A 25748-nucleotide genomic window follows, 5' to 3' on the forward strand; every position below is an offset into this window, starting at 1 on the left:
GAAATCTTGCAGGTGTTCTGTTTCAGCAGATGCTCAGCAATGGCCTTGCTGCAGCTTGAATCCAGCTGTTTTGTGTTATTTGCAGAGTGTGTCGTGTTCTGTAGTATTTTTATGGATAGCAGTATTCCTTTACTATGTTATTTCTTTCCCTTATGTACCGCGGTTACTTAAAATATTTTGGAGTCATCCTGCCGCTCCATTGTCTGTGAGATGTGTAACATATGTATGTGTGTAGGCTTGAGTCTTATGTGAATGTCCGTCTGTCTGTAGTGAATTTCATATACTTTTCAAGATGCTTGATTATGGAAAGGGGGGAATATTTTTAATGTAAGCTTCCAGATAGATTTTCTTCCATGGAGTTCAGCCCTTGAGGCTTAAAAATTTTGTTCCAAAACAAAACAAAAAAACACCTTTGCTGATACTCTTCTGCTGCCTCATGGTATACACTTCACTTGTGGTGATTTTTTTTTTTTTAATTTTTTTTATTTTTTATTTTTCAGTAAGCACAGGAGTTTCTCGAAACAGTGGCTTTCCTTTAGAGCAATGTTCTTGTTTTTAGAGTTGAAGAGTGTCATGGGACTTATGGTCCCTTTGGAGCCTCTAGGGGAATGCCAGAAACCAGCCAGAACTCCATCCCCCATGAAGTGCAAGAGGAGCATGCACAAACTTTGTCTTTAGCTTTGAGTGTTCGTTTTTCAGATACATTTCTCTGCTGTGAAAAGGAATTTTGAAGAAAATTATTTTTTAAAAATACTGTTTTTTATCTTTTATTTCTGTACAACTGTAACACTTTGACTATTTGCTGTGGTTGTGCATGCTGTTGCTCTCAGCTTTACTTTGAAATGCAGATATTCATTTTGTCCTGAGGAGGTAATAGCCCTTCTTTTTGTACATTAGGGGAATAAAGACTGTCAACAACCTCATCTTTCCTGAAGGGTAGAGAGAGGGTAGTTCATAAGGCACCCCAGCTCTGATTGTGGCCTGAAGGATGTAGTGCTACTGTGGTGGTTTTACCTTGCTAGGCAGCTGAACTCCACCACAATTGCTCTCTCCTTCCCCCTCCTCAAAAGAGAAAACATGGAATCATTAACGTTGGAAAAGACCTCCAAGATCATCTGGTCCAAACTTCCCCCTGCTACCACTGTCACCCACCCATGTTCAACCTTTCCTTAAATACCCCCAGGGATGGTGACACCACCACCTCCCTGGGCAACCTGTTCCAATGCCTGACTGCTCTTTCTGAGAAGAAATGTCTCCTCATTTCTAATGTGAACCTCCCCTGGTGCAACTTGAGGCCGTTCCCTCTAGTCCTATCACTAGTTACCTTTGAGAAGAAGCTGACCCGCCACTCCCCACACCTTCCTTTCAGGTAGTTGGAGGGAGCAATGAGGTCTCCCCTGAGTCTCCTCCAGGCTAAACAACCCCAGTTCCCTCAGCCGCTCCTCACAGGACCTGTGCTCCAGGCCCTTCACCAGCTTCAGTGCCCTTCTCTGGGCATGTTCCGGGGCCTCAATGTCCATCTTGTACTGAGGGGCCCAAAGCTGAACATAGTATTTGAGGTGTGGCCTCACCAGAGCAGAGTGCAGGGGGATGACCACCTCCCTGGTCCTACTGGCTACACTATTCCTGATATAAGTCAGGATGCTGTTGGCCTTCTTGACCACCTAGGCACACTTCTGGCTCGTGTTCAGGTGAGCATCAATCAGGACCACCAGATCCTTTTCCTCTGCACAGCTTTCCAGCCATTCTTCCCCAGGCCCGTAGCATTGCAAGTGGTTGTTGTGAGCAAAGTGTAGGGCCCAGCACTTAGCCATGTTGAACCTCATCCCATTGGCCTTGAAGGAGAAAAAAAAAAAAACAATTCAAAGGTTAAGATAAGGATAATTAAAGGAAAAATATTTAAGGGGAAATTAAATAATTTAACTAAAGGGAAAAGGGGAGGGGAAAAAAAACACACAACAAACAAAACAAGCAAAGGCCATGTGGAAGCACAGAGAGAGTGGAAAGAACTTTTTATCTGCTTCCCACCAATGAGCAATGCTTGACCATGTCCTTGTAGCAAGGCCTCAATATGCATAGCCATTGGGAGGACAGAACGTTTTCATAATAAGAGCCCACTCCTCCCCTCTCCTTCCCTTTTTCCACCTTTTTTTTTTTATTTTCTTTTTTTTCTGAGTGTGACATCGTATGGTATCCCTTTGGTTGGTTTAGGTCAGCTGTCCTGGTGGTGTCCCCTCCCCACCTCTTAGGCACCCCCAGCCCGCTGGCTCTTGGGAAGAGGTTGGAGGGAGTCCTGATGCTGTGCCAGTATCGCTCAGGAATAGACAAAAACACTGCTGTGACACCAGTGCTGTTCTAGCTACACATGCAGAGCACAGCACTGTATGGGCTGCTGCAGGGAAGGTTAACTCCATCCCAGCCAGACCCAGTTCACCAAGAAATAGAACTTGGGAACTAGCTGGGGAAGAGTGGTGGCAATCAGCTGTGACATCTGCAATCTGCAAGTAGAGAACAGTAGTTCTGAGGAAAACAAGGCCTGAAATGTTGATTCTTGGCCTAGTTTTAAGATACAATTCCTGACTACTTTCATAATATTGTGGTTAAAGAAAGATGCTGCCAGAAGTAGCTGGTAAGTAATCAGAAGCATCTTTGAGAACTGTTTTTTTTTGTTTGTTTGTTTGTTTTGTTTTTTTTTTTATGGATTTTGCTTACTTGGGAAGGGGAAAACATCTTGTCATCCCTTGTTCAATGAATTAACACTGTGTAATCACCCATTTGAGCTGGTTAGTACCGTATGTCCGTGCTTTTAGTGAAACTTTGTGTTCCCTGGAGATGTGAGATTTTATTAAAATATTATTCTGCTCAACTGAGATAATGGTTAAACTGAGCTGGTATGAAATGTGAGTAATGTCTTTTCTTCAGTTTAATATATTTTGATAGAAGAATGTGATGAGTAATGTTTGGAGCACAGACTGAAATTCAAGCAAAGTAGACTGCTGTTATATATTCTCCTTGTCAGTGACTCATTCAGATATGGTCATCAGTAACATAGCTTGAAATTTAAAATGATACGCAATGAGAGTTTGATACTCGGTCTCTCTGGGATTCATTTTCTGTCTTCTTGGAGGCAATAAGAGCTCCTAGCTTTTGGAGAGCAACTTCAGGTTCTCAGCTGTAATCTGCACGGAGATACCCATTGTTACTTAACCATATGGAATTATGTATCTTGTGCTTAAAGCAGGGCTGTAGGTCTTGCTGGTATAAGAGAAGCAAGCTTTAAAGTGGCAGAAATTGAGATTCCTTTCAAACTTTTGGAAGAACTGGAATGCCTTATCTCTAGAGAGTCAGGCCCTTGCCAGTGAGAAACTGTTTTCTCTTTATGAACTCTGAAGCCTGATAGTACTTCTGAATCGTGTTTCTATGCTTTCAGCTTCCAATCTGACTACTGTGATTTTCATTAATTTCCTGGACATCCTTGAACAACTTCTTTCTTTGAGTCTTTCAAGGTAATGGATGCTTCTCTTGCAGTTTGCTTGCAGAGAAAACATTTTGGTTTATGTGCTTTGGCTTACCCTTGTGGGTACTGTTACATTTGTTTGAAGTTGTTCCCTAGTGAATAAATGCTCTGAAGACTTGTAGGGCCAAGGAGTGAGAAACTTTTCAGAAAAGTAGGACTCTTCAAGCGGTCAGAATCTTTCCCTTGGTTGTACTTGAAAGTGGTGAAGGAAATGAAGCATATGACAGCTCCCATAAAAATGGTGAACTTGCTTCATTGATTTCTGAATGACACAGAATTTGGCACCAGTTTTGTTTGTTTACCATGGTGATAGAATTTTCTATAGATACTGATAGATTTGGGAGTTTCCAGTTCAAATGTAAGTCTAGCTGAATTACTGTATTCAGAATTTCTTGAATTCTCATGCACTTTCTGAAAGGAAGTGTAATCATATGCTTACATGATGATTCATTGCAAATTCAGTGTCATATGGCTGTTATGTGCATTACTTCTAGTGTAATTGGATCAATTATTTGAGAAAGAAATGTAATGATTGGGAAAATTGTGGATTTACCCAACTGAGGTCACTAGAACATAAACCAAGGTTTTAACAGCTTTAGGTGCATTGTCTAGAGGCAAAGACAATTTCCTAGATGTCACAGTTTTTGATGAGCTGCATTCAGCAAGAGAGAAGGTATTCAGGAGAGAGATGGTTGGTGGGAAAGCAAAAGCGAAATGAAAACACTCCTGCTTCAAGTGGTATGAAAAGACCTAGAGAAGAAAGGAAAGAGCACTACTGGGGTAGTATTTTCAACCCACATGGGTCTTTGAATGTAGAGTTCCTGCAAAGCACAACAGTTGAGATCACTTTGGGACCACAGAATCTACATGTGGTATTATACCGCTGTGTTGATGGAGATTAAGAGTTGGCAAGAGGAATAACATATTTAGCATTAACTGTTTTGTCCTTCAGGAATACAGAGGACATTTTTGATTGTTTTGGCTTTTTTTTTTTTTTCTTATTTGCTAGGAATTGAGATTTAACTTTTGGGGTGATGTATTTGTAATGAATAAACTGTGTGTGTGCCAATGACAGAGGAAATGTATGCATACAGACATGAAGTCTGACTTCAGCAAGATACTGTTTAAGTATAATATGTTAATTGACTTTAAGGTGTATATCAGTTGGAGAAGTATTTCAACATGCTTTTTGTATTCCTGTTCATTATTTGTATTTGAAAACACATGCTGTAGCAACAAGATATGGATTTATCAAAAATAGTTGTATATGAATTTAATTCCTACCAAAATGATCAAAACTTTCTAATGGAGAAGGAGAGAAATATATAAGCTAGGGGCTGGGGGTGGGGAAAGGGAAGCTTTTCATCTATTAATTCTAGTATTTATGTACATAACAGTGCTTCCAAAAATGTGTTATGATTTTAGAAACAAGTCCTCTGAATACATCTTAATTTATTGCTAACTTCGTTTTATAAGTGCAGTGAAACTGGATTACTGTTGCCATTTCAAGCTTGTTCATGCACAGATATATTAATCTTCCTTTCTGTCTGTTACATTATATGTTACTGTGGTATCTGGACAGTTTACTTCTGAAAGTTACCTAGCTTCATGTCATCCCCATCTTGCAAAGTTTAGTATCTCCATTTTAGAGGTGATGCACAGCTGCATGGAAAAAAATAAGCTATTTGTTTACAGTAACTCAGAGGTCTGTGGTGAGGCAGGGAACTCATGGTGTTTCCAAGATCCAAAAATACTAGGTCATTACTTCTCTTTACTCAATACTTCTGTATTCCTTCTTGCTGGGCAAACTTTTCTGTGTGCAAGTCGCTTAAGTTATTTTATATTCAAAGTCAAAATGTTTATTGAACCAAAAAACTTGAGCAGGAGGCCAGACTAGATAAACTTCTGCAGTCTGTTCCAGTCTGAATTGTCCTACGATTCTGCATTGTGCAATTCCTATTGACACAAAGGTCTGATCTTTTTTTTTCCTTTTTTTTTTTTTTAATAGCTATGAGTGCATTATTTGAATAAAGTCTACCTGCTACCTCTGAGAAGCTTTTTGCCATCTTAATCTAAGTAGATGGAGTATAGCTCTTTGCAGCAGTCAGAAGTTTCATGGCCCATAGTCCATTTGTTATTTTGGGGCGTATGGTTAACTCTGATGTTTATAACTGGTTTTAAGTTATTGTATGTTAATTGAGATTCTGAAAGAGTATATAAGTCAGGGCATCACTGATTGCTTTTCTGTGGCTTATATGAAGTAAAAGCACAGTCTTCATTCAGTGCCTGGTCAAAAGGAATGGTTAAAATGGACTTGAATGGAGCTTGAACTTTCTATGATGTATTCTTCTTCTGTTTTGTTGAGCAGCCTAAGGAGAATTATAGTCCTTATGCTTTTGCTTTTATCTGTGGTCTGGATGAAAAAGGGGTATCTAGAGCTACTGTATATGACACTCTTAAAATGGAGAGATGATTGTTGAAGTGGTTTTTGTCTCCCTTTTATCTGATTGTGTATAGTCTCTCTGCAAAGGAGTCAGTGCCAAACTTGTGAGTGGAAATGAAATGAGAGAACTTCAAAGCCCATGGATGATGGATTTTACAGGTGGGATTTGAAACTAAAGCTCCTGTTACCATTTACTTCCATTCTGTTAACGCTGCCTGGCACAACTTGCGATGTTGTTTCATGAGCTGCTGGAGCAACTGGTGTTGCTTATGAGTGAAGTTTTGTAAGTGGCAATTTCTCAAATCACACACTCGTTAGTATAGTGGGTCTGGTGTGCAGAATATGGTTAATGTGATAGATTTGCTTGTAAGCTCCCAGTAGCATTGACTCCTTTATCTAGTCAGTACTCTGATGTGAGATTTGGCAGTATTAATGTCACTCTTGAAGCCTTTTGCAGACCAGTCAGCCACTAGGTTTCCTGTTTCAAGAATCACAGAATGGTTAAGGTTGGAAGGGACCTCTGGAGCTCATCTGGTCCAACCCTGCTGCTCAAGCAGGGCTGTGCAGAGCAGGTTGCCTAGTGCCATGTCCAGATGGCTTTTGAAGATCTCCAAGGAGGGAAACTCCACAACTTCTCTGGGCAGTCTGTTCCAGTGCTCTGTCACTCACACAGCAAAGAAATGCTTTTTAATGTTTCTACTACTCCTTGCAAAAATAAATAAATAAAATTCTGATACTTCTGTATGAAGAGAACCAGGCCGTTTATGATAACACTGAGATTGTTAAGGCTTTCTTAGAAGAATGTGGTGTTCTTTTCCATAAAATGGGGTTCTTTTTCAGGACTCTGAATCAGGATAGTTTGAGTTTTCAGCTTGCATAAAAAAAAGATGTAGAAGAGTTTGATATCACAGATGCCCTTTTGATACTTAACTGAAGTATTGTCTAAAATAAAGTCTACTGGAGGTAGCTCAAATTTGAATGATATTCTTGAAGTTCACTACGAATTGCCTGTTAAAATGCTTGTATTTGCTTCTTCTAATGTTTTTAACTTCTCACAATCACTTTTTCCTGTTTCCTAGAGCAAATTTGCTTCAAAGCATTTGTGTTGCAGATAATGAATGTTGCTTTTGCTGCCTTAACGTTTTTCAAAGACGTTCGTATCTGTGTGACACAGGTGCTATTCTCAACCTGAACCTGCAGTGAAAGCTTTTTCATGAACCTTTTAAATAAAACATGGTATTGTGCTTGATAGACAATGGGAATAAAACCGTATCTTAGCTATCTGCATGTGCGTGCTGGGAGGGGGAAGAACATAATGTTTTTAAGAGAAGAGAAGGGCACGTGTGTTCTGTGGAGTATTGTATTCATCTAAAAGAGCTGGATGCATTCTTCGATCTTGACTTTTCCTTCTGGGAGGGAAGAAGGGGGGAGTGTAGCTGGGGGTAGTGGTGGACATTCTTGCAGGGGATTAATTCTGAGGTGACTCAAATAGACACTTTGATCCCTTACATCTGCAGGTTGGCTTGTTTTAGCTTGTTAATATACATAGCAAACTCTCTCTTTCCTTTTATGTTTGGAAAATTGCTCATAGCCCACACATGGCTCTGTAATTGGGGAGAGATTGTTCATTCTTGCCTCCAGGAAGACATTTCTCTCTGTCTGCTGAACTGGAGTTCCAGACTGGGTGGAGAGAATGCAAGAAAAATACAGGTTGCAAGCATGGATACAGAGCTCTTATTTGAGCTATGATTCTTTAAGAAATGGACACTGATCCATCTGTATTTGCGTCTAGATATGTTCAGACTAATTGGAATGCCATGACGTTTTGCATGAAATTGAAGTTTTCTGTTAGTCTGCCTCTTTGTCAGCACATAGCTGTGTTTAGCTGTCTCTCCGTGACTGAATATGGTCACAGGGGAGTTCTTAGTTTATATGAGACGTTCCCTGAATGTAAACATCCATGAACTGAGATTAGGATTTGATTCTGTCATATAGTTCAGCACAAGCGAGCAGGAAGACCAAAAAGGGCATCTGTGCTTGTTGTACAGGTCTTAAACAATTAGTATCTTTTGTATATGTTTATTTTTTGCATGGAAAAGATTTATTTTTAATACTTGGGTATTTGGAGTATGGTAGTTCAGGTTGCTGAATTCCAGGGTTTGGTTTGGTTTAGCTTTTAAGGATTTTATTGCTTCCTCTAAGAAAAAAAAACCACTGAACTCTATTTTGTATTTATTTGCAGAATGACAACATTCCTTTGTTTAAAAGGATCTGGTCCCGGTACTGATGTTTTGTTACCTGTTCTTTCAGCAGTAAATTAGACAGGGCTGATCTCGACTTCTGCAGTTCAAGGTTTTATCATGCATAAACACAACATGGTGGTGGCTGCATACTATATGTGAATAATGAGTAAGGGACTGTGTGGGGACAGGGTGGAGTCTCCTGGATGTATGCTGACCTATGGCCTGTTAGGTTGCTAAACAGACCTGTTTTTCAGTCCAAGGTGGTCAAAGAATAACTGAACAGTTTCTAGAAAGTGAAAAGATGGAAAAATAATCGCAGCTAGAGGAAGGTGAAAACTGCAGTAAATACAGTATAGTAATAAGGTGTGAGTTGAACTTAACGTGAACTGAAAACTGGTTTGAGCAGTTGCTCCGTGCTTTGCTTTCCTCTGCCTTCCCCCTCTGCCCTGCTCTCTCCCCCCTCTGGTCTTGTGTTAAACTAGATGCAGAAACGGACTGGAAGAGCTTCAGTCCCAGTGGGACCTGAAACAGAACAGGACTGGAATGAAACGTTGCCACGATTATCGTATAAAATGTCGGGAAGCTTTTCCAGGTGCTTTGGGAAATATTTTTATAGTTTTACGTAACTGTTGTTTGACAGACAAAAGAGAAGTGGGTATACTTAAAGCATACCCATGTAGCCATGCAGAGGTTAAATGCTATTTAAAAATTGTTTTAATTAGGGGGGGGGGGGGGGGGAAGGGGGAGATTTCTAATTGTAGTGAAGTATTTTTGGAATTTGCCCTGTCAGTTAGTAATATTTGACTAATTAAAGCAACCCTTTGTTTAAGCCAGGCTGACAACAGTTCATCTGGAGAGTTGGCTGGTGGTCAAACCGAGATATGTTCATTCCTCAGCACTTCTGCCTATATTTATATGCTGATGTTTCTGAAGTAATGCTTTTAACTTGGAAGAAGGTAATCACATCTGTGAATTCCTTGTGGTTTCTCTGCTGCTGAGGGTTGCAGACTATAAACAATTGTACTGCCTTAAAGCCTGGTGTGTAATGAAAATGAACGAATAAAAACAAGCATACAGGCAGTAGGCCCCTCTTTATGGTTGGAGGCATCAGGTTTGTTTGGATGGCAAAAGTAAGGGATTATAAATTTTTGCTGAAAGAATGTTACCAAGAGGCATTTCTCTCTCATACTGCATTTCTCTTGTGTATGCTCTTGCGAACATGTTCTGACTGTTGTTTGGTCAACAAAATTTTGTATGTTTGTGGAAAATTTGGAACTTGTACATTCCCTGTAAAGGAGAGGGAAAGGGCTACAAAAATTGTACAATCTATGCCCTCCCCCCTCCCAGTCACTGGATGTTTTCAAGATGTGATTGGGCAGGATGTTTCAGTTCCCTTCCATCCTGGGCTGTTCTGTGATTCTGATACAGTTTAGTGAGATTTTCTGTATAATCCCAGTTAGAGCACCAGGGAGATTACTGGGACAGTTATTTGGAAATTGAAAGCGAGTAGTCATTTTGGGCTACAAGAAGGGAACAGGTCTGAGTTAGGTAACAATTGTGTTTTATGTAACTGTTTTTCTCAACATAATGGTTTAAATATTTATTCTTGGATGAGTGAGCAAGTTAATCAGCTACAGAGCAGGCACTGTATAATAGCTTTGTGAACGTCTATTGTATTTGGTTTCCATTTCCACAAGAGCTTTAGAATCTTGTAGCCTAATGTGATCCTTGTGCTTAAGTAACTTTACATTATCCTGGTTCATTCATGTGACATCAAAGATGAAGCTACTTGTGCCAGTAGCATCAAATCTTTTCCTGGCTGGGTGGGAGTAAACAGAGCTCCCAGCTAGTAGCACTCTGTGCTAGGCAGTGACCAGAATTGGTGTCATTTATGAAGACAAGTTATTTTTTTGTGTTCTGACTATGGGTTAATATTTGAGTGGGAAAAGCTAATTGGAAAGGTGGAGACCATCGTGACAGACAAGGGGTGTAACTGGGTTGATTTTAAAAATGTTTACAATGATAAGGCGGAGCTAATGGTAACATAATTGGAAATTTTAAGTATGCAAATCTGCAGGTCAGCAGAAATAGATAGAATTACTGATACCCATACCAAAATGGGAGGGATGTTAGGTATTTTCAGAAATTGTCAGTGTATTTCAGAAAATACAAACCTAACTACTACTATCTTTTGCTCCCTTAAAGTTATTTTTAACTTGTTAGGGCTTAGGTGAGCATAGACTCTGTACAGTATTGTCCCTGGTTAATACTTATAGGGGAGTACGATAAAGACTTTTTGATTTAGTATACTGTTATCACTTCTCAAACATTGTGAGAGATGCATGTTCAGAGTGGTGGGTACAACTAATCTCGTAATATCAAAAGAAAGTAAATAAAAGGTATACAAAATCTACAGGTTTCAGGTAAAGCTCTTTTCATCAGCTTGTTCCCATAGATTCATCTGACAAGACCACACAGGAACACCAGGAAAAATACAAAACAGTGTTAGTAAGAGATGTTTATTTTGCTGTCTCCCCTTGGCCTGTTGCTCCTGGTTTAAAATATTCTGGTCTGCAGTGTGGGAGATGCTGGCCCAGAACCAGCCAGTAGCTGTGCAGTGGGTTTTCCTGCTCTTCGGACAGCTGTACCTCTGGGCAATTGCTGTTTAGTGACATCCTCTCTGTGCTGCTGAAGAACTAGAGAGAAGAAAGAGGTGGAGCTTGGGATCTGGCTCAGACTGCCAATGTCTGGGTTGGATTTCTTGGCACATGAGAGAAGTTGATGATTGTACCAGGAACTGCCTGTGCTGAGTGTTCTCGAGTTCTAAGAGACTCTCTTGTAGTGCTAGCTATCGCTCAACCATTGTTAGTTAATCACTTTTCAAGTACTCGACTGGAATGACAACTAAACGGCAGGCTTGCTGGGTAGGAAAATATTAGAAAGGCAGATTTTTACTGATGATTGATAGTTCCATGATACATATACTTTCAGTGTGCATGCTTCCTTAGTACAGCAGCTGATAAATGCACACGCATACAAGGTGTGCAAACTATTAGTTTACATGCTTCTGTGTAATGTTAGCCAGTACCTGCAAATTATGTATTAATGTAGCATGCCTGCCTGAAGCAGGAGTTTGAGGGTAAAATGGAAAGATCAGGTTGTGTAACACATCTAGCCTATATGACATTGCTCAAGTAATTCACTGTATTGCTATTAATAATATTTTTTCAGTTTCTCAGTGGTTGATTTACTGATATGTATCCCCATCCGTCTCAGTTGTTCTTCCTGTTCATTACTCTGCTGCACAGCTGCTGCTGTCTGTCCTTGTTCTAGCCTGGTTCTGACCTGTTCTGTTGCTTCTGTTCTCCATTTCTTCACTTTCTGCAGGTTTTGGTAACTTTATTATTTGCTTTTTGTTGTTGTTACTATTTGGTTCTTACTTACCACATCATTAATTGGTTATTATAAGACAGCTATTGGTAGCTCTTCAGTATTTGGCCTTATACCTAAGTGCATTGTGTCATGGGAGAGTTTGGATTGTTGCATTGCTGCAGACCTTTGTACATTTGCTGCTGTAGTTTCCTGATGCAGCTGGTTAGTGAGCCTACCAGGGGAGGTGCCCCACTGGACCTTCTGTTTGCAAACAGAGAAGGACTGGTGGGAGATGTGGTGGTCGGGAGCTGTCTTGGGCAGAGTGACCACGAAATGGTAGAGTTCTCTATTCTTGGCGATATCAGAAGGGGAACCAGTAAAACCGCTGTCTTGGACTTCCAGAGGGCGGACTTTGAGCTGTTCAGGACACTGGTTGGTGGAGCGCAGTCCTGAAGGGCAGAGGAAACCAGGAAGGCTGGGCTTATGGCTCGGGATGGCTCTTAATGGCTCAGGAGCGGTCTGTCTCCACGTGCCCAAAGATGAGCCAGCACAAAAGAAGACCGGCCTGGTTGAACAGGGTTGTGGCTAGAGCTTAGGAAAAAAAAAAAGAGGTTTTATAATCTTTGGAAAAGAGGGTGGGCCACTCAGAAGGATTATAAGAATGTTGTAAGGATGTGTAGGGACAAAATTAGAATGGCTGAGGCTCATCTGAAGCTCAATCTGTCTACTGCTGTTAAAGATAACAGAAAACGTATTTATAAATACATTAACACAAAGAGGAGAACTAAGGAAAATCTCCATCCTTTACTGGATGCAGGGGGAACCTTAGTGACGAGAGATGAGGAAAAGGCTGAGGTGCTTAATGCCTTCTTTGCCTCGGTCTTTAGTGGCAATACCGGTTGTTCTCTGGATACTCAGTACCCAGAGCTGGTGGAAGGGGATGGGGAGCAGGATGTGGCCCTCACTATCCACAAGGAAATGGTTGGCGACCTGGTACGGCACTTGGATGTACGCAAGTCGATGGGGCCGGATGGGATCCACCCAAGAGTGCTGAGAGAACTGGCGGAGGAGCTGGCCAAGCCGCTTTCCATCATTTATCCTGGCTATTGGGGGAGGTCCCAGTCGACTAGTGGCTAGCAAATGTGACACCCATCTACAAGAAAGGATGGAGGGTAGACCTGGGGAACTGTAGGCCTGTTAGTTTGACCTCAGTGCCAGGGAAGCTCATGGAGCAGATTATCTTGAGAGTCATCACGCAGCACTTGCAGGGCAAGCAGGCGATCAGGCCCAGTCAGCATGGGTTTATGAAAGGCAGATCCTGCTTGACGAACCTGATCTCCTTCTATGATAGAGTGACGCGCTGGGTGGATGAGGGAAAGGCTGTGGATGTGGTCTACCTTGACTTCAGCAAGGCTTTTGACACCGTCTCCCACAGCATTCTCCTCAAGAAACTGGCTGCTCTTGGCTTGGACTGGCGCACGCTTCGTTGGGTTAGAAACTGGCTGGATAGCCGGGCCCAAAGAGTCGTGGTGAATGGAGCCAAGTCCAGTTGGAGGCCAGTCACTAGTGGCGTCCCCCAGGGCTCGTTAATAGGGCCAGTTCTCTTTAATATCTTTATCGATGATCTGGACGAGGGCATTGAGTGCACCCTCAGTAAGTTCGCAGATGACACCAAGTTAGGTGCGTGTGTCGATCTGCTTGAGGGTAGGAAGGCTCTGCAGGAGGATCTGGATAGGCTGCACCGATGGGCTGAGGCCAACTGCATGAAGTTCAACAAGGCCAAGTGCCGGGTCCTGCACCTGGGGCGCAATAACCCCAAGCAGAGCTACAGGCTGGGAGAGGAATGGTTGGAGAGCTGCCAGGCAGAGAAGGACCTGGGAGTGATGGTGGATAGTCGGCTGAATATGAGCCAGCAGTGTGCTCAGGTGGCCAAGAAGGCCAACGGCATCCTGGCTTGTATCAGAAACAGGGTGGCCAGCAGGGCTAGAGAGGTGATCGTCCCCCTGTACTCGGCTCTGGTGAGGCCGCACCTCGAGTACTGTGTTCAGTTTTGGGCCCCTCGCTACAAGAAGGACATGGAGGTGCTTGAGCGGGTGCAGAGAAGGGCGACGAAGCTGGTGAGGGGCCTGGAGAACAAGTCCTACGAGGAGCGGCTGAGGGAGCTGGGCTTGTTCAGCCTGGAGAAGAGGAGGCTCAGGGGTGACCTTATCGCTCTTTATAAGTACATTAAAGGAGGCTGTAGGGAGGTGGGGGTTGGTCTATTCTCCCATGTGCCTGGTGACAGGACGAGGGGGAATGGGCTAAAGTTGCACCAGAGGTGGTTTAGGTTGGATATTAGGAAGAACTTCTTTACGGAAAGGGTTGTTAGGCATTGAAATAGGCTGCCCAGGGAAGTGGTGGAGTCACCATCCCTGGAGGTTTTAAAAGAGGTTTAGATGTAGAGCTTAGTGATATGGCTTATTGGAGGACTTGTTAGTGTTAGGTCAGAGGTTGGACTTGGTGATCTTGGAGGTCTCTTCCAACCTAGATGATTCTGTGATTCTGTTGTAAACAGATCTGCTAAGGACTATTGAGATGGAGGGAGTATGTGTGGAAGCATGTACTTTGTGTGCTTAATGTTTTTATGTGCCTGCAAGAATCCATATGCAGTTGGAAGAGATTTGATTAGGTCTTTGAGGTGAAGATAATTTAAAAGAACAAAACTTTAATCGTCAGCTTTTCAAGGATAGACACCTCATGCCTTTTGGACTTGTTGTTAATGTCCTTCAACACTTTTTTTTTTTTTTTTTGTGTGTGAAATGAAGATGAGCCAAGTATATTCAAAAATAGCCCTTTCCCCTGTTATTTAAAAAAGTGGATTTAGTCTTCGTATGTCTTTCTCTGCTTTTATTATGCAGAGATTGTTGTAGCATCAGAGTTGTCAAGGCCAATTCATTTAACCAATAAAAGAATAAGAACCATCGACAAACACTGAACTTTCACTATGTACCTAGTCCTTTGCTGCTTTTAAGCATTTCCTTTTTACAGTATTTTCCCACACAGAACAAAGTGTCAGTTTGCAAGTGAGATGAAAACAACAAGTTTTCCAGTGTCTGGAGTAACAGTTGTCCTAATGGACTTTCCATCTTTCTCCTAATGTGTTTTCCACTAGTAGAGATTCATGCGCACTGATGAAGTGAAGGTGCTGAAACACAAAATATGAAGAGCTGATGACATGGAAAAATGTGAGATCTGCAGCTGTTTTACACTAAGAATGAAGAGTGACCAAGGGCCCCTGTTTGTTCCTGCTGAGGGGAGAGGGAGTGAACTTCTGCTCTGTACAGGTGGCTGATTCCTAAGGGATAGCTGGATCAAGGAGAGCAGTGAAGATCTGGGGACAAAAAGACAACTTTTTGTTGCCTTTCTCCGGCAAGTGTACTGCTTTGCCTGTGTCCTACTGGAACGAGTATTGGGGCTGCCAATGGGCATACATTCAAACCTGCTTGTGTGCTGTTTTTCTTCAACAGTTGTCACCCACCTCTAGGCAGACCGTGGCCTATTGTCTGCTGGACTGGAATCTCAGCCAGGTCATAAGGGGTATGACTTGAAACTGCCTGGAAAAACAGCAGACATGAAAACATACTGGAATGTTGTGTTGAATTTTTGAGGTAGCTAGTGGGGAGAGAGAATTATTTGATCATCTGTTGTGTCCAAACATTTTATTCTCCTGTTCCTTCTGCTTTCCAGTGGAAAATATCTTTCAAAGAAAGCTGAATTATCTGATACGGCTTTGTGTTAAGAATTTAAAGCTTTGAAAGGAGCACATGGAATTGATGATGTAGATGAAGGGCCCCCTCCAAGGTGGGTAGATGAAGAGGGGGGAAGGGGTAATGGGGATGAAGAAGAGCTGTCTTACAGATGTGATCCTGTTTTGGGCCAGTGCGTTTTGTAAAAGTGTACTGTCTACAAATGATAAAAGTAAATGTATTTTTTATGAAGGAATTGCACTTAAATGCAGGTGGCATAGGTCCTGTCTCTTGTTAGGGCAGTGAAGTTGCTTTTGTGTTTAGTCACAGCTCCATACTCCTCACTTGATACAGCTGTTAAAGCTGCAGTCCCTTATTCCAGAATCCGATGACGAACTGTTCTTGTGCTATTGCTTCTCTATGGCATCTTGTGGTATTTTGTGTCTTTTCAGCTTTTACCTTTTTTAGTTCAGATGTGTAAGTAAAAGAGCTTTGTTTTGTGTACAAGAGCCAGTACAATTTCTCATTCAGCTAATGGTCAGTGTCTTTTCTGGCACCTAGAAACAGAAGCATGAAAATCTAGATCTAGAGACCTGTATGCTAGGGTACATTAGTTGAACAAAACATGGAGCAAATCTATCCTCTCTTTTTTAATTGCAAACTTTAACCTGAATGTAGCTCATTCCTGCCTATACAAACATTTATGGTAGAAGGAGAGGATGTATGGAAAGGGGTGACTAAAATGTTCGAGGGGATGTAGCAGCCAATTTTTGTGAAGAGGTAGAAAGGAAAGGACTGGGATTCTTCAGTTTGAAAAACAAAGTTCTTGGGGAATATGATCAATGTTTTACAGAAACATAAATGTGTTAGGTAAGCTGAATGCAGAACTAGTCATGCAATCCCACCGTGCAGGAACTGTCGCTTGTTAGAACTAGTGGGAGTTTGCTTTAAAATGCTCAAATGAAGGTGCTTCAGACAACAAGGAGTATGACTTCCTGGAACTTTCTGCCATTGAAGTTGTAGGGGCATAACGTACCAGCATGTTCAAAGACTTGGCAGAAGTAGTGGAATTAGAGTAGTTCAGTGGGAAGGGACCTACAGAGATCAAGTCCAACCGCCAGACCATTTCAGGGCTAACCAGAAGTTTAAGTAAGGGCATTATCCAGCTGCCTCTTGAATATTGACAACTATGGGGCATCAACCACCTCTCTAGGAAACCTGTTCCACTTTAACCACCCTCACAATAAAGAAATGTTTTCTTATATCCAGTCTGAACATCCTCTGTCTCAGCTTTGTGCCATTCACTTACTCCCTGTCATTGATTACCAGGTAGAAGAAATTGGGCACTTCCCTCTCTTCTTCTGCTGTGCAGAAAGTTGTGGGGAGCAGTGAGGTTGCCACTTAGTCTCCTTTCCTCCAAATTAGACAACCTTAACCTCTCCTCACAGGACATGCCTTCCAGCCCATTTGTCAGCTTTGTTACCTTTCTCTGGATGCTTTCAAGTATCTTTTTTTTTTTTTATATATATATATTGTGGAGCCCAGAACTACACACAGTATTCAAAGCGAGGCCACACCAACACTGAATATAGTGGGAGAATCAGCCCCTTTGGCTGGCTGGCTGTGCTGTGTTTAATGCACCCCAAAATGCAGTTTGTCCTCCTGGCTGCCAGGACACACTGCTGACTCACATTGAGCATATGGTCAGCACCATATCCTTTTCTACTCTAGTGGAAACCAGTATCTGTTAATGGATATAGGAAGACTGGGTGGGGATGATCTTTCCAATGTGGCTGGTGCAGTGAGGGAGGGGAACGTAGATCAGGGCTGGGCTGTTTTGCGATGTTTGAATGTTGTCTCCCTTTGACACAGCAGTGAAGTGCTTGCTTGGTAGGTGACATGCCTTTCTGGGTCAGCGTAACACCCATACCTTATGTTTAAAGCCATATTTTCTAAAGCTGGCTGTTGATGTGGTGAGTAATCATTGAGTGCAGGGACTTTGCACGTCTGTCACCTTTCTTCGAAGCTACATGAGTACTCTTAAGCTCATTTGAACAAAACCTTCTGTTTTTAGGTTTGATCTGGAAAAGGGTATCTGAAATCATGGTATCTTGGCATAATTTCTTTTTACAGCAATAAAGACACCTGATACCTTTTGTCTGAGAAATTGCAAAGGCTTCTGCTGCTAAAATGATAGCACCAAACAGTATAACAGGGGAGGAGGGGGGAGCAATGCTATTTTTCTGTAACTTTCTGTTATTGTTTTGCCACTTATGCTCATACAGTAAGACAATTTTGTAACACCAAATCATAGGATTTTTTCCCCTCTTGATGTGAACTAAAAGTGAACTCAGCTGATTCAATGAGACATTTTTTTTCCTTGTCAGCATCTCCATGTGTCTTCATAATGAGACTTGTGACTCAGATGGAGTTGAGCAGATGATACTAGGAAGAATACTGCCAGCTCAGGCTGCATTATTTTAACTCAGATCTCTTTTCTAGCTTAGGCTACTACTTTTTTTTTTTTTTTAAGATTAAATACCTTGAAGAAATAGGGTGTAAATGCAGTGTTGAACAAATACTCTTTCTTTGGAGTCCCTGTGAAGTTACTTGGTAATAGTAAATGGTAGTGGCAGTGGTATGACTAGCTTTTTGTGTACATTTTATTTTCCGTGTGTGTCTATACTATGTCCACCACTACAGCAATAATCTCTGAATGTGGGTGAGATAGAAATGCAATATTTTAGTCTGTAAAAATTCTTTATTTTTTTTTTTATTTTTTGGCCACTATCCCATATTCTTGCTATGTGTTGTGCGCTCTGGAAAACTTATATACCAGTGATATAGTGGTGGTACTTGCATGTACTTCACTGTGTATGATACTGTGTTAATTTAGTGTCATTTGGCTAAAATAAGTGCTACTTTTGGAGCAATAGTATGTTCTCCAAGAAATTACTCTTATATGAAATTCTCTGTAGCTCTTTTATGTGTTAAGAGTGTTTGCTGTTTGTTTGTTTTTTTTTTTTTTTTAATTCTTTGTTGTATATTTATCCTGTCTTCTGAGTAAAACTTGCCATAGTCACTTTTTATAGTTACCAAAAAGTTCTTATTAGGCCTGTATGCATGGTAGACACTGATAAATATTACTCTGATAAAGAAACCTGCAGCAAATGTGGAACATTGCTTTAGGAGTAGGAAGTTAAAAATGCTGTTTACCACAAGGGGAGGTGGAGAAAAACTGTAAACTCTTTTGAGGTATTAATAATACCAACTGTTACATTCTGAGGAGTGTGACTTCCTGTCTCATCAGTATTCACTAAAGGGATGTTAGTTAACGGGAACTGCGGGTAAATTGATGGGATTTTTAAATTTGATTTCTCAGCTGGATCTCTTAAGCTTAGTAACTGCACTGAATTCATGTAAGGGATTCATGGGAGGGGAGGAAATAGAAAGGTGGCAAAAGCAACTGAGTGACTGAATAAAAAGGCTGTAGGGCATGAGTACTCTAGCATTCCCCTCATCTAGCTGTTCTGTGTTTTTTTTTTTTTTTTTTTTATTTCCCTGTAGTCACATGTAACTTAATAGAAAGGGCTGTAGGGCATGAGTATTCTGGCATCCCCCTCAGCTAGCTGTTCTGTGTTTTTTTTTTTTTCTTTGTAGTCATGTGATTTATTTTTGGAGCTATGTTAAAGAAAAATATGTGTGTGTGTGTATATATACGTGTGTATGTGTGTGTGTGTGGCTTTGTTTTGCAAAGATTTTGTAACTGGGGCTGAGCCTTTCCATAAAGACCTCTTTCAGTCATCCCTTAATTGAAGTTTCCTTTTGGTTGCCGAGCCCCTGAAAGGTGGTAGGGAAGGAGAGCCCTTGAAAGGGAGTTTGTGCTTCTGGAGCTTTAATTGCTGCTTTTTTAAGGTTGCCCCGACCTGGAAGTTTGCTGCAACAATGGACCCGTGTCTGTCACAGTTGCAGAGGAATAACAACTTAAAATACCCTTTTCTCTAATACACTGCTACCAACCTCCCCCTGCCCCTGTGTATTTAAAATAATAGGAATAATCATTTTACTAGCCCATGGTTTTAAAGCTACTATGGAGAGTAAAATAGTGCACAAAGAGAATCCCAGGAAATTGTAGTACTGGTTGGTAAGTTATTTAGAGAGAGGACGCAGAAAAGGAAATTGTATTAGCTTGACCATGGGCAGGAAGTGAATGAAAATATGAATCTTTGCTTTATATAATTGCATGCTGTGCTAAGAGGGCTCTAATAGGCCATGTAAAATTCAACAGTAGAGTTGGACGTAGAGAAAGCTTATGGTGCTTTGTTTGTAATTTTCTCTAAGATAGAATATGTGGCATGAATTGTTGGAAGTTTTGGAGGTAGGTAGTGAAATAATGTACAAACAGATTTTGACTTTTTTTTTCTCTATGTGGACTAACATTTCTCTATGTGGACTAACTTAAAAACTCTGATTATTTTTAATGGCAATTTAAAGTGAAATTATATTTCCTCATAGTTTAGTCACCGCCTAAGTAACTTTGGAGGGAACTACTCTTCTAGAAGTTGTAGTTGTTTGTTTGTTTGTTTTTTGTATTGAGCAAGAGTGTGTATATATATATATATATATATGTACTTTATATATAGAGAGTATATTAGTATATATATCCTTTTCTTGAAGATGGTTTGAGCAGGTTTAATTTTACAATATCTATTTCATGCTTTAAAGGTCTAGGTCTTGTGACTGCATTCACGAGGAATCAACCATTATCACCATTGGAGTCTACATGCTTGGAGTTAAAGAAGTGTTGGTTGGTTCTGTTCTTCATTCAGTAATTAATTGTTAGTGCAATGTTTGGGAATAAGATTGTGAATGCATCTTCCATCCATGTAATAATCCAGTGTTAAATCCCTGTCAGTGAGGAACTGCTGTATTGTTTTTGAGAAAACAAAAACCAAAATACAACCAAAAATACTCACCAACAAAACAGTTGATTACTTTAGTCAGTAGTGGCTTAATCAAAATCTGGAGAGGGTCTTTTGTTTAAACCACTTTTTTTTTTTTTTTTTTTTTTTTTTTCTTAAAATGTAGAATGCCTCAAGAGTCTTGCATAGCTCTGAGAGACTTGCTGTGAGTTTTTTTTTTTTTAACCTGATGATGATCCATGTGTTGCTACATAATGAAAATGCTCAGTGTTGAGCATTTGAAATTCATCAGAGCTGAGGATGCCAATGTAAATCTTTACACAGTCTGCTCTGTTACACTGATGTAAGTATAGGATAAACTTTCAACTTCACTGGATTTCTGTATACCATAGAGAGCAGAGCATGGCCAAAAATATTTGATTTCCTTGTGTGGTAAGCAGAAGAGTTTTTCCTTTTCAGAGACATCTCATAATGTTAACAATTGAGACCAGCCGCAGTTAGTCTCTTCCTCAGGCAAAAATTCAGAGTTTGTAACCTGTGGTTCTGCACTGTATTGTTCCAGTTTTTCCCCCTAACAGTCACATGCAATTTAGATTCCAGCCTTGCATCTTGTGAAAAAAGGAGTATTACTTGTTCACTTCCCTCCCGTGGTTGTTTTCTGGTGTGGTTATTTTATTTTTTCTCTTTGGTATTTTCCTTAGTGGAGAACTGAAGAAGCTGTACCAGGTGATGACATAGAAACCATGGCCTCGGCTCTTTTAGGTTTCATAGCACTTTATGTAGAGTTCTAGTGTAAACAGCTTTGAGTGCTGAATCTCATAAATGAGCTATTTAATTGAACTCCTTGGAGATCCGACAGTGGAATAAACAGTCATGAACAAATAATCCACATTTTCTAATTCAGATGCAAAAGCTGTGTTTCCAAAACATCGAAGAGGAAAACAAATTATTTACATTATAAATGCAGCAGTCAGGTTGCCTAACAGATCAATTAATGTCAAGACCCACGTTCACTGCTCAGAAACTGGTATTTAATGTATTCTTGGGACAGTTGTCTTGCTTTGGAACAGTGCAAGTGTCAAAGCTTGCAAAGACGTGTTTGGGAGGTAGGAAATAAGGGGAGGAGGTCTAGATGTAGAATAAACTTTCTGGCAAGCTTATCCATAAATTTCTTCGTAACTGCAAACTGTGCAGAACTGTGCCTTTCAGAGGGAGCTGCAGACTTGTTGTGTAAATGTTACCCAGAAGTAGAACTCTGGAAGCAAGAAGGGTGGATAAAATCTAAAATGAGAATTCTTTTATTTGTGTATCCATATTTATAAAGCAGAGAAGCTGTAGCAACTCTGAATATTGGTGGAGATCATGGTGTTGCTAATTCATGGTGCAGAAGAGGCTGTGGATATGAGGGCCTCTTAGATCTTTGGGCATAGTGCTTGAACCTGCTAGGGTGCATGACTTGTCTGTAATGACAGTAGTGACACTTTTCCTCCTAGACATCTTAGTCTTTTCAGAAACACTCCATATTTTCAAATTAAAAAAAAAAAAACAAGGCAAATTTTTTGAAAATAATAAATTTTGTTTGCCATTAGATATGTTTCTACAAAATGCTGGAGTTCAGCTGTTGTTTTTATTTATGGTTTAATATCAATTATAATTATGACAACAGCTTTCAATTCAATATGACATAGCATATTGCAAATGTCAGCAGGATTATAAATAGGGGATATAAGGGAATTTGTGACTCTAGCTTCTGTGGTTAGTGATTGAAATATGTGTATCTAATGATGCATTGCAATTACAATTCAAATTTATTTCTCAAATGTTTCATCTAATGCCTCTGAGGACAAGGACTCTTCTGCTATTTCCCTCAGTAAGTTCTGCTAATTAAGTGGTAGAAAGATTTTCCCGGGAGTCCAGCCTGAGTTTATTCTCTCAGTCTAAGTAATTTCTACCCTGGTGTTTCTGACGGGGACTGTTAGCGTTAGGTCAGAGGTTGGACTCGATGATCTTGAGGTCTCTTCCAACCTAGAAATTCTGTGATTCTGTGATTAGTTATCTTGGCTTTACGCTGTGGCTAGGACCAACATTTCCTGAAGCTATTGTTAACATTAGACTCACTGTTTGTACCTACTGGTGAACGTGGCTTGAGACAGAGCCAAAATCTGCTCTGGAGCACGTGTGCCTCTGAGCACCCAGGCCTACTCCAGGCTTACTGCTGCTTCTAAGGGCTCCTATAAAGTTTGGGGTAGGCCCCTGTGGAGGCAGCATGCAGAAGTGCCTGGGTCCTGTGGTGCATCGTTTTTGTGGCCTTTCCTATGTCTGCCCAGCAGCTGTGTTGTAGGTGTTATTAGAGACAACTAAACCTTTTGCCTAGGGCCATGTTAGTTAAAGCCACAAAGAAATCCCATGTAACTCATTGCACCACACTGAATCTTTCCTAAAAACTTCAGATGTGTGAATGGAAACTGCATTGTGGGGGTCTGGCCTGCCTGTGTGCAGGGAGACCCCTTTCTGCTTCTGGACAGTAAAGCTTAGTACAGCTGAAGTGTTGAATGCAAGCCCATTTGTAGTGCTGAAGTTAAGAATAGCAATGTGCAAAGGGTTATAGCAAATGAGGTTACATCAGGCTGGTTGCCAGTCACTAGTGGGGTCCCCCAGGTTTCAGTTTTAGGGCCAGTTCTCTTCAATGTTTTTTGTAAATGATCTGGATGCAGGACTGCAGTTAAGTTTGAAGATGATGCTAAATTAGGAGGAGCTGACTCCCCTGAGGATGGAGAGGCATTTTAGAGAGATCTTAACAAATGAGAGGTCTGGGCATTCACTGACTGCATGAAACTTCGCAAACCCAAGTGCTGGATTCTGCACCTGGGACTGGGTAATCCTGAAAATATGTGTTGAGGTGGAGGTGAGAGTTTGGAGAGTAGCACTGCGGAAAGTGACTTGGAGGTGCTAGTTGATGGCAAGTTGAATATGAGCCAGCAGTGTGTTCTAGGTGTGAAAAGGGCCAGCTGTATCTCAGGATGCATCTCACACAGCATAGATAGCCTGTCGAGGGAAATGATTGTCCTATATCTGTTAGGCACTGTTCTGGCCTTACCTCAAGTACTGTGGGCAGTTTTGGGCTGCACGATATAAGAAGGATATAAAACGATTAGTGTCCAAAGGAGGGTTACAAAGATGGTGATGGGTCTAGAAGGGAAGACGTATGAGGAGTGGCTGAGGTCACTTGGGCTCTTCAGCTTAAAGAAGAGAAGACTGAGGGGAGATCTCATCACCGCCGACTGTTTCCTCACAAGAGTGATCAGAGAGGGAGGTGCTGGTCTCTTCTCTTAGGTGACTAGTGACAGGATCTGAGGGAACAGCATGAAGCTGTAATGGGACAGCTGTTCAGGCTGGATGTTAGGAAAAGGCTCTTCACCAAGAGGGTGGTCAGGCACTGGAATAGGCTCCCCAGGAAAGTGGTCATGGAACCAAGCCTGCTGGTATTCAAGAAACAATTGGAGAATGCTTTCAGACGTGGTGTTTTTCTTTCTTTTTGGGTGGTCTTCTGCGGAGTCAGGAGTTGGACTTGATGATCCTTCTGGGTCCCTTTCAATTTGAGATACTTTATGATTCCATGAAATGTGAAGTGAAAATTAGAAACAAAGAATCACTTGGGGATTTTCATAGTACGGGGAAATGTATTTCTATTTTTGAAAATGTCACTGGTATTTCTAAATGTGGGACTTGTTTTGTCCTATAGTTACTATATTACTACTGTTACTTTCCTCCGTGGGTATGTCCATTCCATGAAGTACTGCCTTTCTCTACATAATGCCTTTGATTTACTGGGATTCTTCCTAATGCAAGAAAAGAAACAGGAAGGTTAATTATGCTTCAGTTCCAAATTTAATGTTGTTTTCTAGAAGACTGCCAATGAAACTAAAGTTTGTTACATCCTTCCAGAGGAGGCACTGACTCAGTTTCAGACTTTGGTAGCCTCCTCTAATGTGTTACCTAAATGTTTCATAGATAGTAGAAGCTATATGACACTGGTAGCATATATGGTATTAACTTTTGCTGTTCTCTTTCCAGTTAGAGATTTCATTATTATGTTTTAATATATTTCAGTTACTCCGACACACTGTGTAAATGATGTAATTTTAAGCTAGTGTACTTTTCTTATGCAGGAAAGAAGCAAAATTAATTTTAAAGTTAATAATCTGTGCTGAAATCAAGCTTGCATAGGTGCTTCTTGTTTTATTTATTGAACGAGAAGTGCAAACACTTCTGCACCAATGTAAGTTTCATTGGTTACCATGATAACCACTGCACCATGTGCATTGTGCATCACTTATTATTAACCAATTTAAACTGAAACAATACAACTTTTCTGAGCCAAGGTCTTATATACATGAAGGCTGTTCATGGAGATTATTCTGCATTTCTTTGTAGAAGATTGTCATAGAGAGTTAAGACATAAAATGTGTTGCAGTGTCTTTGCACTGGTATGTGATAGGTTTCTCGCATGCTGTTGCTTCTCACACTTGAGAACTGAAAGCTTGTGAAAGAGAGGAAGTGGAAAACACACTTTGATACTACTTTTATACTACTAGTGATATGCTACTGCTACTTTACATTTACTGAAAAATTGAGGGAAGTCTGACATTATATTCCCCTTGCTTTCAGCCTCAAGAAACAGCATCAAGGTCTCATACCTTCAAAAAAAAGTCCTTTAAGAAATTCAAAATTTGTGGAATCTGCAAACAAGTAATTGATAGCCGAGGCATTTCGTGCAGGGGTGAGTAACACATGATGTTATCTGTTTAGTTTCTTGTTGTATAAAATAAATTAGTTTTATATCAATGTTAAAGTTTATAAGGATCCATGATTCTGGAATACCCCCTGGACTAAATATAATCGTTACCTTGACTTCCTTCCTTCCTTTGTACAATACTGTGCCCTGTTTTTTGGGAGGAGGGAGCTGTAGTATGTAGCTGGGTGTGTATAATTATGTGCTTTTATTACTGTGCTAGGCAGGCAGGTTCCAGAATAAGCCAATGCCTGTGCAGGCACTTAAGAGCGTGTGAGTGAGTGATGTGTGCACAGTGTGTGACAGATGCCTCTGGAATTCAGCCTCCAACAGAGAAAGAGAAAGTGACCCAGAGTCACTGAGGCATGAAGGTTTTTCTCTGCATTAATTTGCTAAAATTCACAAGAGCAGCCATCTGTTTTTTTTTTTTTTTTCTTAATTTTTCTAGTTCCATTATGCTCTGCGTAATCCTTAGTCCTTCAGTCTAATCACTCAGAGTAACAATGAAGAGATCCTTATCCTGATTGAGAAACTAGAGACACAGCTGTCTCTGGTGTTGTTGCCCACTCCTAACTGCTGTTTTTCCTCACTCTTCTACCTTCTTTTGTAGAATTGAACATACTTGCCTCTTCTCCATGGGATACCTGTGGGAAAGACCTTAGGCAGAAGTAAATAATGGGAAAGCTCAGTAGGTCCTTCCTGTAAGCTGTTGAGGGTTAAGGGGGTCTTAATTC

The 25748-nt window shown here is 40.9% G+C and overlaps 1 protein-coding gene across 4 annotated transcripts in view; it reads left to right on the plus strand.

The window, feature by feature from the left end:
• TNS3 (tensin 3) overlaps positions 1–25748 on the plus strand; it is a 246082-nt gene that overhangs the window by 42243 nt on the left and 178091 nt on the right. For 3 of the 4 annotated variants that reach the window (XM_032182218.1, XM_032182221.1, XM_032182219.1), the window contains one exon: positions 24891–25002. The exons of the other annotated variant lie outside the window; for it this stretch is intronic. In XM_032182218.1, coding sequence (XP_032038109.1) covers positions 24891–25002 — 112 coding nt within the window. Of the gene's footprint in view, positions 1–24890; positions 25003–25748 lie in introns of those variants that run through there. 4 annotated transcript variants of the gene reach the window in all.

The sequence above is a fragment of the Aythya fuligula genome, chromosome 2, assembly GCF_009819795.1.
Source record: "Aythya fuligula isolate bAytFul2 chromosome 2, bAytFul2.pri, whole genome shotgun sequence".
In the NCBI taxonomy this organism is placed as follows: domain Eukaryota; kingdom Metazoa; phylum Chordata; class Aves; order Anseriformes; family Anatidae; genus Aythya; species Aythya fuligula.